The sequence below is a fragment of the Triturus cristatus genome, chromosome 2_2, assembly GCF_964204655.1.
Source record: "Triturus cristatus chromosome 2_2, aTriCri1.1, whole genome shotgun sequence".
Lineage (NCBI taxonomy): Eukaryota > Metazoa > Chordata > Amphibia > Caudata > Salamandridae > Triturus > Triturus cristatus.
The window spans coordinates 925,986,731-925,999,758 of NC_140582.1; the positions used below are offsets into that span (position 1 = coordinate 925,986,731).

At 45.4% G+C, this 13,028-nt stretch overlaps 2 protein-coding genes across 2 annotated transcripts in view; one reads left to right on the forward strand and one right to left on the reverse strand.

Annotated features, from left to right (window-relative positions):
- LOC146862959 (uncharacterized) overlaps positions 1 to 5,085 on the reverse strand; it is a 274,450-nt gene extending 269,365 nt beyond the window's left edge. Inside the window, exon 1 of the mRNA XM_085642331.1 lies at positions 4,951 to 5,085. The gene's annotated coding sequence lies outside the window, so the exon portion shown is untranslated. The remainder of the gene's footprint in view (positions 1 to 4,950) is intronic.
- A 138-nt stretch (positions 5,086 to 5,223) lies between these two features.
- LOC146862960 (proteasome activator complex subunit 2-like) overlaps positions 5,224 to 13,028 on the forward strand; it is a 174,874-nt gene continuing 167,069 nt past the window's right edge. Inside the window, exon 1 of the mRNA XM_085642332.1 lies at positions 5,224 to 5,503. Within this exon, the coding sequence (XP_085498458.1) occupies positions 5,453 to 5,503 (51 nt within the window). The 5' untranslated portion in view covers positions 5,224 to 5,452. The remainder of the gene's footprint in view (positions 5,504 to 13,028) is intronic.

Genomic DNA, 13,028 nt, shown 5'->3' on the forward strand with positions numbered 1-13,028 from the left:
AAAGTGGATATCCGCCTTTATTACTGGGCAACTTATACTCGGGTAGCGAATGACTGGTTGCAGAGAGGTGGGAAGACCCTACCTTTAGACTGGAAGTGGCACTGGTTGCCATAGACAACCTTCTGAGTTTGCTATATGCGGCATTGATACCTCAGACTCTCCCTGAACTGACAAGGGGCGCATTTAATGTCTGGAGTGTGGCACTTCCCTGGAAGGGGTGGGATCGCCGGGTTACCTTAGACAGACCTCAAAAATCATAACAATTTTAACTAGACCTCCAGGTCTAATGACTTAAATAATCTAGTAGACCTAACTGAAATGCTCTTGACCCACAAACTGGTTTCAAATGATGCGATCTTGGGCAATTATTTTTAATTCACTGAGCCGCCATTTTCTTCAATATCACATATGATAGCAACTTCAAATATGTGAGTTCAGCATGGCAGCTGTACAAAAAAACTCGATTGATTTAATAGACTTGCTCCATATATAATACAAATCTAGCCACATATATAATACAAATCTAGCCACATATAGAATGCACATGACCCCGACTTGCCTCATAGTTCATTTACAGAATTGTTATCAGAGCCGGGGCAGGCATGTTTATCAAATCATATTTGAAACCTATAACTATTAATACATACATAACTAAAACAAGAAAAGGTAGCTCACTGTCATTTGCTGTGAACAGGTTTTACATTTAAATGGCCACAAAATTTCCCACGGACATGTGGTTTCACTGACAAAACTATACAGTGTACAAACAATATTGTCTGAAATCAAGTTTTAGTAAATATTTGTTATTTGCATATCACCAAGTAAGTGTTCTGATTTGTTGTGCTCCTATTTAAATCTTTTTCATATCACTTCTCAATTACCAAAACATTTGCTTTTGTAATTCCTGATATATTTTGAAAGATTTGTACTATTCATTCACAAGCTATTTAAATGTGTGTTAGAAAAAACTGATATCTTACAGCCTTTTGTTCCATAATGATTGTCAGACAGGTCACTTGACAAAAACCTCCAACTGTAGTAGGAGAAAGACAAATAAACTCCATTTTCCAAGCAGCAATTAGTAAAATCACAAAGTGTCATTCGGCCTCTGTCCTTGAACAGACAGCAAATGTGTCAAGATAAAAAAAGATTTAAAGGCATATTTATTTCTCATTCACTTTCTGAATGAACAGAACACCTGTTCCTTTCCAGATTATGTTCCATCGCCAGACCAGTAGGTGCTAAAAACAGCTCAATGTTATAAAATCTGACTCACGATTGTGAGTAGGCAAGTAGATTTTTCGAAGCCTGACCTTAGAGACTCCTCTCTGGGCATGCAGGCGGTTGCAATGGTTGTCATAACTGGAGGATTTTAAGGGGTGGAAAAGAAAAGGAGTGCCGCAGTTGAGGAATGTGTGGGAGGGCGAAAAAATGAAATCCTTCCTCCCTCTTCAAGCAGAATTCTCCCTACATAGATCCCAATTCTATTATTACCTACAGCTTTGGCATACCGTATCAAGTTATCAGGAGGCGCTTGCCACGCCACCAAAACATAACCTTCTAGATATGCGACTCTTCATGGGTACCATACTTAAGGGAGATATATTACAAGTACATGGGGCATTGGTCAAATCACTCACCATTTACTCTCTTGAGCCTGAAGGCACGATAGGACTGTTGGTTGGGCCCTCTCGAGGAGATGGAATGGATGGAGGCATGCATGGCACCCCGCACATTGGCAATATTTGCCCAGATGTGCCCTATTCAGGTGCAGTACCTACACAGTACATATTATAGGCCCAGGTGGCTATAGCAAACTCAGAAACATTCATAGCCCATTCGCAAAGATGAATGGACGACATGGGAAATCTTTCACTTGGTCTGGGGATGCCCCATTACTCAACGATATTGGCTTAGTATATTTAGCACTCTTGGATGTACTGGTTACTGGATTGCTGACTCTCCAAAGGTGGCCCTGATAAGGGTTACTAGATGACATGAGAGGGCCCAGGCATGAGCGAACCTTGGTGGGGTGTGGGAACACTAACGGCGAAAAGGGACATTGCCAAATACCAAAGAGGCTGAATGCTATCCCACTGTAAGACTGGAGAGTGGGCATGGGCTGCTGTGCTAAACTGGAAGAGCCCATTAATATAGCATGATGAAGCCCAAAGAAACATTCAATGATATGGAGGCGATGTTGGTACTAGGGGATTGAGGGGGAGAATACTTAAGGTGGGGCTGAGGGTGATGACGGTGTTTAGGGATTTCCTTGGACGGCTTCTGAAGCTCATGACTCAAGGAGCATGTGTGCCTGGGTCAAGGAGCAACAGGCTGGTTGTGTGCGCGTCAAAGAGTGGGTGACCGAGCGACAGTCTTTCCATCCGTCAAGGAGCGAGTAACCAGCCATTTGTCAAGGAGCGAGCGACCAGTCATGCGTCAAGGAGCGAGCGAGCTGCAATCTGTCCAAGCGTCAAGTAGCAACCGGCCATCGGCACTTCAAGGAGCACTTGTGAGGAAGGGACAGGCCACTAGTGAGGGAGGGAGGGACAGGCCCCCGTGTGTGAGGGAGAGGGAAGGAGTGTGTCAGGGAGGGGTACCGTGCATGAGGGAAGAGCCGCCAGTGAAGTAAGGGCAGGCTACTGTGCATCAAAGAGCAAGGTACTGCTCACACATGCTACCAGAGAACAAGATGGTACAGTAAAGTGGTCACTCTTCTACTCCTTGCTGCTGAATAGGTCTCCAAGCTGTTCCATAACCATTGGAATGAAGTCAGATACTCAAGGAAAGCAACCATCATTAATGCACTTTTTCACCTGCAACTAAATTCTGACTACAAACATTTAAAACAGCATGAAGTGAGATTAAAAGATGGGGAAGTGATCAACTGTTTCTATGGACGACTTTGAGAATTAGTTAGAGCCCTGCAGGGATGATGACCCCATTTAAATCAGAGTGCAAATAACGATAGGGCACAGCTGTTTAGTCCTACCCTGGCTAATTCTCCGTTGTCGAAAAATGACACTGAATGTTATGTTGGTGAGATTATAGGAACCACACAACAGCTACGCCAAGCAAACAGACAATCCAAAATCGACATAACACCCAAACAGGAATAACACCACCCCATAAAAACAGAATCTGTTGACTTTGTTTACACTAAGTAGCCACCTCGCACACACAGTGGACTGCTCAGTGAAAACAATCTCATTTAGATATACTATGAAGTTGGCCAGCATCCAATATCACCTGATACAGGCAAATGCTGTTCAAACAGTGGCAAAGCAAACCATTTTTCATGGAGCTGCAGAAACGGTTGAAATGTAAGAGGTCCCACAAGATGGCAACCATCCACCAAACCAATGAAAACAATTTAGTACCCATAAATCAGGACAAGCCAATTCTCAGTATCCACCGGAGCTGGAGGCCCAGAAGACAACAAAGAAGTGTTACTCATCTCGTTAGTAAACTAAATAACCAGCAGAAAGAGGGCCCAAGCCCAACTGGAAGGTTCAGATCCAGTGACTCTCAATAATGGCCCACACTAATTCAAATATTTTAGTCATTGTTATGATGAAGATCCAATCTTTGCAGTGGCAGCTGGTGATATTTGAAAGTGGTGAGACGGAAAACAATTGTTGTACTTCACTGTGGCAAGCTAGCGTAGCGTGCGAACCTGAAGCACCTAAGGGGGGGAATCGGGGGGTTCTCCCCCCGAGAATTTGTTTTAAAAAAAAAGGTGGGCAAATGGTGCATTTTCAAGCAAATTTGAGAAAGCAGGAAGGTGTCAACCAATCTGAGGTCTGATAACAAGACACCAGAGCCAGACAGCAGGCAAAGCACTGCAAACTCAACAAACAGTACATGTCCTTGACCAAACCAACTTAAACAGGCAGCTCGAACATGATGGCACACTACCGCATCACTGCTAGAGAGCCTCGGCAAGAGATGCGGTGGGGAAAGTACCTGCAAAGGCCGGAAACGGACAACTGACCACCCAGCTCAACAACAACAGCACAGTCCTGTGGAGCGCTCATCCTTACACACAACAAAAAACAAAGACGTTTATCCTGGACAACCTTCTCTTAATTTGACATTAACAATCATGATCCGTTATCACTGCTGATAAATTGCCCAGTTCCGAGTGCAAATGTGTTCACTCATTGTTACAATGCATTCAATCCGGCACCAAAAGTTATACGACTTTTCTGTCACTTTGGAAGCAGCAATCCATTATATCCAATGAGCAATGCACAAACAACTATTCAATAAAGAAATGCCTTATTTCATTTAACTGCAAGTAAACACCTTGGATTTCATGGGGGCAGTGAGCAGACATCATTTGACTTTCTGTTGGCAGTTTATGGCAGATTGTAGACCTTTATGGGCAGGGGTGGGAGGGGGGGTTAGATTAATATTCATACATGCACTGACCGATATTCAACACATGTTCTTTCATGAAATGGTATGGACCTAAAAGAAGGAGAATGAGGCAAACAAACACGCTCAGACACTTTACTATTTCAAATTTGAATACTCAGCTAAAACAGTTTCCATTATCTATGGCTGAAAAGAAATGATTACAAGTAAAATAAAGTGCCGCAACAATGCCGCAAAATTTCCCTTTTTGTGACGCTAAATTTTCAAATCCTTGCCGCATAATCCTGGGGAAGATCTGTCCAATGTAGGACCGGACTTTCGCTTGCCCTTCGCTGTTTTCTCTCTCCCATTTACGACTCTCCTTTTCTCTATTTTTAAATTCCAACATCCTCTCTATCCTATACCAGCTCTCTGGCAGCAGCCTGAATGAAGACACACCGTCAAGCTAAATTAGTTGCAGAAAGCTTGACAAGCAACTTCCGCCATTTGCCCCCTGGTAGAGATCAGTCGCGCGCGCCTCCCGGCATCCTCGGCGCCGAATACTTGCTGCACCACAGACAGTGCGCCCACCTGCCCAGGTACAGCTCCAGGACTCCAGCCTCCTCTCTCCGAAACTACTGGAGCAGCCAGCGAGACGCACAGAACGGGCTATGTCAGTCGAGGCTGCTACAGCGCCGCCCACAGAGCGGGAGGAGAAACTGCAAGACTGGGTACGAAGGAACTCAACGCTCCCCCGGCCCCAACTCCTTTCCATGAAGGACTGTAGACGCCGCTGCGTGACTTCCCGCCAGGCGCGGCAGCCTGGAAAACCCCATCCGTTCAAAGAGCCCTCGCAGCTCCCAGGGCACCTGCACCGACGGTATGAGGAGGGCGAGAGAGGCACCACCCAGCCGAGCGCCCAGGGACGGCCCCCGAGGGCTCTGCACCAATGCGTTGGGCCGCCGAAAGGGAAAGTAAAAGAAGCCGGACTGCTGAGAACGGAGGGAGGGGGGGGGGGGGGAGAGTTTAGAACAGGAAGAGACAGCAGCCGGGGAGACGACTGTAAGATAGGTGCGCTTGGAACTCCTGCATTATGGTGAAGTCACCCTGCGCCCTCAAAGTCAGCGGCGACGGCAAGAAGACGGTAAATTCCAATACTTCATGATCTGCCATTGTGCGCTTCACTCTGTATTGTGTCTCCTCTTTCTTCATTTTATATGGATTCTCCTTCTACCAGTATGCTCTTAGTACTGACACGTGATTCCTTATGTGTGTTTTAGTTCTAGCTGTGCGGGCAATAGCACTCTGGTTGCTGGGAGTTTTATGTCCAAACTTCTAGTGTGACTAATTAAACCCCGGGAAATGGATAGTGAAATGAAGCTAGGAGTGTGACTGAAGCAAGTGAAACGGGACCCCTTGACAATAAGGCTGTCTTTTGTACATTTGTAGGTCTCGCGAGCCAAAGGCTCGAAGAGACATTTTATATGTGGTATTTTCAAAGTGCTACCCACAGTCTTTTGGCTGGCCTAAACCTTGAGTGCACGATCACGTGCACAGCTGCTCCTCTGCTCATTGCATTCCCCCCTCCCTTCTCACCCAGCCCTTTGATGCTCTGCTCGATTACTTTCACAGCTTTGACCCTTGTATTCCCCCCTCCCTTCTCACCCAGCCCTTTGATGCTCTGCTCGATTACTTTCACCGCTTTGACCCTTGCATTCCCCCCTCCCTTCTCACCCAGCCCTTTGATGCTCTGCTCGCATCTGTGAAGGGAGACAGAGCCATCCTGCTTGATTAATGGCTTTGCATTCCCATGTGTTCCCGTAGAAGGCTCACGGAGACATTCTCTTTACCCTCGTTTTGCTTCCTAGTTAACCCACAGCATTTGTATCCTGCTCATCATCAGAGGTGTCTGGAGGGAGCCTGTTGGGTTCCTTGCACTATGCTCCAACCCCCCATCTTGCATGTTTTAATAATTTTGAACATACTTTATCAGCGCTGCTCCCGTTTCAAGAGCGCTGCACTGGTTTCACTTTTTGTTTGTGTAGTTCCCAGCTCCTCCGTCCCACTTTCTGTGCTCTCTGTGCTCTCCCAATCAGTCAGCATGCTCCAGCCTGGTCTGCCTCACAGCGGAGCCAGGCAGATGGAGAGGGAGGATTGTGCTGCAGGTTTCCTCAGAGCAGGGGGCACTGCTGTCTGTGCCTGCTCCTCACAGCTGCCCCGGTTGTGGACTGGCTCTGGTCTCCGGGGAGAACTGCAGGTCTGAGCTCTTTCTATGAGCTTATTTGCTATCATCCTAGCACTCTTTTGCTTACACCGCGCTGGTTCACTTTGCTTGTCCTGATTTTGCCCTAATTCGCTCCTAGCAAATTCATTTTGTTTCAAATTTGGATTCGGAAATTGTGGATGTTCCTTGTTACACAACTGAACATTCCTAGAGCGGCTAAAATCTCATTCCTTTCGAGCACAGTTTTCTATCTTTAAACCTCTTCGTTCACAGTCGTTAAACACGTGGCAATACTAACAGCTGATAGTCAAAATGTGTCAATCACAAACAGCATCTATTCTTTCCATTTATTCTTGCAGAACAGCTAAGGGCTACATTAGGAAACACAAAATGACGCATCAGTTTCAATATATATATTGAAATAAGCGCATAGGTCGCAGATGGTCAAAGATTCAGGCAAATGTGTTGCGTCGCTGTGGAAACTGCTTAGCTTGAAACATTTTTTTTCCATAAAACCTATGCTTGCTTGTAGCTTTCGTGCTCGTCTTATTTAATGAAATCCCCCAGAGCATAAAAACGTTGCCAAGTGTTCCATTTCAAGTGATATCAAGTTCTGAAATTGAAATGTTGTGTTCTATAGACAGACAGAGAACCTGACATGGAATCCTGCACAAAATATGTCGGATTTTCCGGCTCATTAGCTATACTATGGTAATGATACTATTTAAGACAAAAATGTGGGTCTCGAAGGCAACCAATTACAAAAACGTTGGCAAATTTGAAATTTAAATACGCTTGTGGATTTTGCACAATTCGTGAAATTCCAATATTTTGCTTCAATATTTGCTCATGGGAAACTCGAATATTTTGTGCTTGAACCTGACCCCTGACAATATAATGCCTCACTTTTTTCATGCAGCTTATGCTCTTGTGTGAAAACATTTCAACTCGGATACCAGAAAACTACAACTCGAGCCATTAATGCAATTGTGTGCATTTGCTGCTATTAAAAACAAAATATTGTGAAAAAGTATGCAGTTTTGCACACCCCTAAACAAACTGTGATTTTTAGCAACGGACCTTTGGAATACGTTTAAACTAATGGTTCCGCACACTACCTGACGGTATACTTGTTTCTTTTGCTCCCTTCTGGCCAATTTTGTGTCTGCCCCTTCTGTGTCCCTGTCCTTGGTCTCCAATGTGTCAATTTCATCTGCTTCTTGTGTAATTCCCCTTCTGTGTTCCTTTCCTTTCCTTCCCTTTTACTCTTCTGTGTCCCTTTCCTTCTCTTTGTCCCCTTCTGCATCCTCATCTTCTGCCCCCATGTGTCCCTTTCTTCAGCTCTCCTATCTCCTTTTCTTCTGCACTTGGACATGCCAGGCCCCCAAAACGGAAGTCACTGGTTCCCAAATTGCAGCAGCTGACAAGACAGTTTGTGGAAGAGCCAACCTACTACCCCCTTCATCAATGTAGTTGTACGCTGCACCTTAGACAATAGGTCACGGGCTGCTGCTTGAAACAGCAATGACATGAGCATGGTGGCTTGAGCTGCTCACTTTCAACTATACCTTTGGGCCAGGCTCACACTGTTAAACAAAACAAGCATTTTTTTAAAATGTAGATAAAACCTCTTGAGGAAAAAATACCGGTAATGGTTTAAAGTGCCTTGTTGTTGCCTGGCAACTACTTCCACCCACTAATCACGGGCCTCCGCAGTGCTCAGTCAAGTGTGGTGATGGATTTTTACGGGTGGGCCAAACCTCCAGTAGTGAGTCCCGAAATAAGACTGCACAGTCTGTACAGCTGCCAGTGGGAGTTTTGTGGGGAGACTCGCAATAGACCACATACCTCGTTTATATATGTAATGTGACTCTGGTGCATTCCTGATGTAATCTGTGTCCAGCGGCCAACCCTTGCCACTATCTGGAGCAAGCTTCAGATGCCTTTAGCAGGCTTCCTGCCCCTCGCTGAGAACTGACCTTCCTTCCGGTCTGAGAGAAAGCTCACCTATGGAAAACACCAACCACTGTGCTCAAGCCTAAGACATTGAACTAGGGGCTGCAAGCATACCTGCAACAGTGGCCATGTGAAGAGCAGAACGAACTACAGGCACTGCTGCCATCCTAACGTTTCACAATTTAAACTGAGTAAGCCACTTAAATAGTACTTGTGTAGATCACTCCACTTTGATGCAGAGGGGCAGCAGTTTCATAGCTACTCAGAAACCTAATCCATCCTCCCTCTCTCCATTCCTCAGCCTACCCATACCCCCCTCCCCTATGGTGCCACCAGCACTTTAATAACAATACTCAGTGGCGGTGTGCATAGCACTGGTGTTTGTCCTGCAGTGCCGTAAATCAGCTATACTCAGAGCGACTGGAATTATATGTGTGTGCTGTCGCAGAGTTTTTCGCATAATTACAAATTTGCCGTATTTGCCACATAATCTATCATCTACTGTATAATCTGCAGATTTTAGCAGACAATAGTTTAGTTTAAACGGTCCAAAAGTTACTAAAAGGCAGTCACATATGTTGCTGCACAGTGGAAGGCCTGTTGCATAGGCTCACTGGTTACCTTTCTGTTGCTTATTACTATATTTGGGAGATAAACCAACACTAATGATGTGTAACCTATGCCCAGACATTGTTAACAGGTGTAAAAATGTGAAAATTATAAATACTATCACAGAATGTACTACATGCTGCATAATTTGCTTCATCTTGTAGCTTAGTTTAGTCAACCCTGCTGCATAAAGTGTCCCTTTGCTGCCGCATAATTCCAGTGACTCTGGCTATACTTCACTTGCCCTCAGTCAGTGGTTCGCAATTATTACCTGCTGGCAAGTAACTACTTTAAGCAGAATTATACCAATATATAGCCAATATACGCAACTTGTATGTTTTGACATATATCATTTAACTCTCTTTTGCAGTTTCCCACAAGAATGGTATTGATTTTCTCTACCTAGTATTAATGTTACTGATTGAAGAGCAACTCAATAAATATTAAATAATGCTTTATAGTGCGGTACCTACTGTAGCTTGCCCTTAACTTTACATATGTATTTATTTTGAATTGTGTGATGCCACATGCTTGCAGTGATAAACAAGCATTTGCCATGCAATAGGTTTAGCATTACTGGAAGTTTGACTTATTGGAGTTGCAAATAATAATGCAATGCCAATAGCTCAAACTTTCAGTAATGTGAGACCTATTGCATTGCAAATGCTTGTTTTTTATGTCTGCCTACCTCAATTTTCTCCCCTTCTCTCCATGTCAATATAATGGCCTCTGCCCGTTTCAGCCACTGTTAGCCTCGCCATTAACCAGTTACCAATACCACAGCGGCACCTGGGCCGGGTCAGGGAAATGGGTGGCTATCAAACTCTTACGGTACTACTATCTTAAGTACCTGGATAGCAAATGCCACACTTCAGGAGAGGACTTTATTGCTTTACCACTAGGAAAGAATGCCCCTGTCAACACCGGCCCGCTATACATCTGGGAGAGAACTAACCAGGTTTGCTAAACCTCTAGAAGAAAAACTCATGTCTTTAGGAGAGAAAGCCACCGGTATAATACAAGGTTAGAAACCCCCCCCCCCCCCCCCCCCCGAATCCCTCCTCCGTGAATGAATCCTTCTGGCAGCATAGCAGGGGGCATAACCCCCCTTCCGTCCCACCTACAGAGAACCACTCCACCAAACCAGCACGTGCTATCCCACCGAACGATATGCATTCTCTGTACCACACCATCCTTACTAAGCCCCTAAGTGATAACCCCTCCCCCTTGGTATACTGCTAGCAAATAATTAAGTACCTGCAACCCTACTATGGTGAACCCACTCCTGCTTTGGCCCCATGAGGGAACACCCCACATTCCTGGTGTGGGGGAGAACATCTCCCTATGCAACTGAATGAGAATCCCACCTTACCATATTTAGCAGACCCCTGCTATTTTACCAGGTTAAACCTCCCTCTCTACCACCAAGACAAAACTCTTCATTATACTGCCCGAAAATAACTTCCTAATGTACAAGTTAAAGAAACTAGAGCGAGGAGCAGCACTCCACTTTAGCACCAGGAGAGAGGAAATCCTATTCTGCCAGCAGGACAGAATATACCACGCCTTCCCTTCAGCAGATAATTCCTTGCTTAAGTACCTGGAAAGATCAATCCCGTTATGTCTGAGGAAAAAAATTCCAACTATATTGTGGGGATGGAGCACTCACTATATTAATACGTTGCAGCACACCTTCGCTCTCCAGCCAGGATAGGGCAAGCCGTACAGTATTAATTTGAGAGAACACGCCCACTAGACCACCTGTAGAGAACACCCCGCCATTTGTGTTGCACGTTGGAATGTAGAAATGCTCAGTCAATGCCAGTAGATTAAGAGCAGGTTTATGGTAAGTTGAATGGGTACATAAATGACCCAACCAGGAGCAAATGTTGGTGGATGCTCGGCCCCGGTCTGTCTGACTCAACCGCCCTCCAGGGCCCCCTCATAACTCTGGCATTCCACAACATCAATTATGACTAGCCACCAAACTACACCAATAATTACCACAGTACAACATCAAACGCTGACACAACCATTCATACAGCCAAGGAAACAAAAGCAAAAACCAGGAATCTTTCAATATTCATACTCCGTTAAAATGCAACAGATACATTTTAACCCACGCACTCATCCCACGAAAGGGCATCATATTTTTTAGCATTGTGAAGCTTTCAACCCATACACTTATCCTCTGTAAGTGCATTTAGTGTTTTTGCATCCAGTATCTTTCAACCTAGACACTCATCCCACGTACGGGCATCTAGTGTTTTAACAATGGGTAACTTTCACCCCACTTACTTATCCCCTGTAATGGCATCATATGTTTTAGCAATGGCATTCTTTCACCTCTTATTCTCCCCTACCACTGAGTGAAAATCACACCGAACAGGAGTCGGCACAACCCCAGCACTGCCCTGTCACTGAGGGGGAATCACACGAAGCACGGTTCAACAGAACCTGAGCATTTCTCAACACGAGCTAGGGTGAACACTTGTCTAGTACTGGAACTTTTTTTGGTATAGTAGTATACTCAACCACTGAGGGAGCAGTAATAGAATGGGGTTAAAAACAACCCTATCATCACCAGAACCGCAGTCATCTTATAAAGGCTCAAACGGCAGAACAGCTGTTGAACAGAGAGCAGAATGTCCCTTTTTACAATGTGAAGTATGACTCAAGGAACCATAAACTGTCCAGTTCGGACAGAGATATGCTCGTAATATCTAACAGAGTATAGTGTATGTCACGTAGTAAATAAAACATACCACAGACACATAACTCCTTGTAACAGTCGGATTACAAATGGGAATGTCAGCATACAGAAATATGACTATTATACGCTACTTGTGCATATCAAGAAAGGACTGTCTAAAACAAAAAAGCAGGTATCGCAGGACGAAAAACTGCAAAAGAAGCACGTCACTGTGTCATTATATAACAAGCATTTGCAATGCAATAGGTCTCGCATTTATAAGAGTTTGAGCTATTGGCATTGTAAAATTACAATGCCTTTTATTTATGTTTTGGTTTTAAAACAAATAAAAGGCATTGTCATTTACAATGTCAGTAGCATAAACTCGCATAAAAGCAGTGTGTGGCGTGCAGCAGTGTGTGGCGTGCAGCAGTGTGTGGCGTGCAGCAGTGTGCGGCGTGCAGCAGTGTGCGGCGTGCAGCAGTGTGCGGCGTGCAGCAGTGTGTGGCGTGCAACAGTGTTTCGTGTAGCAGTGTGAGACATGCAACGGCGTGCAGCAGTGTCGTGCAGCATGCAGCAGTGTCGTGCAGCATGCAGCAGTGTCGTGCAGCATGCAGCAGTGTCGTGCAGCAGTGTGCGGCGTGCAGCAGTGTGTGGCGTGCAGCGGCATGTGGCGTGCAGCGGCGTGTGCCGTGCAGCGGCATGTGGCGTGCAGCAGTGTGCGGCGTGGTTTGTAAACAACAAGAAAAGCGGACATCAAAGGAAGGGTGGGAGGGAACGAGCATATGGGGTGTGAGTTATAACGAAAGTTAATTGTTGTAAGAGGGGATGCAGGAAGTGAGGCCGAGCGCGCACTGGCGAAAGCAGTCTGCTGCTTTTAAGTCCGATGCCAGCTTCGCGCTTGAATGCCTCACATGCACTGGCCATAAACCGCATTCCTAAGGTCTTGTGCCCCTTACTAAATCTCTCTGAATGCGTGAGGTGGCGCACGTGCAGGAAGTAGCTGGTGGCAAATGGAATGCGCGTGGTTGTGCGCGTAACCGCCACCCGATCCGCCTGGGAAGCCTTTAGGAGCATTTTCTGAAGCCTCTACATAAGTCTTGTTGTGCGATCGCTTACGCGATAGCCAGGCGAGACCTAAAAAGTGTGCTCCCATATAGCCTAGAAAAGCAGAGCAGTGAACTGCTC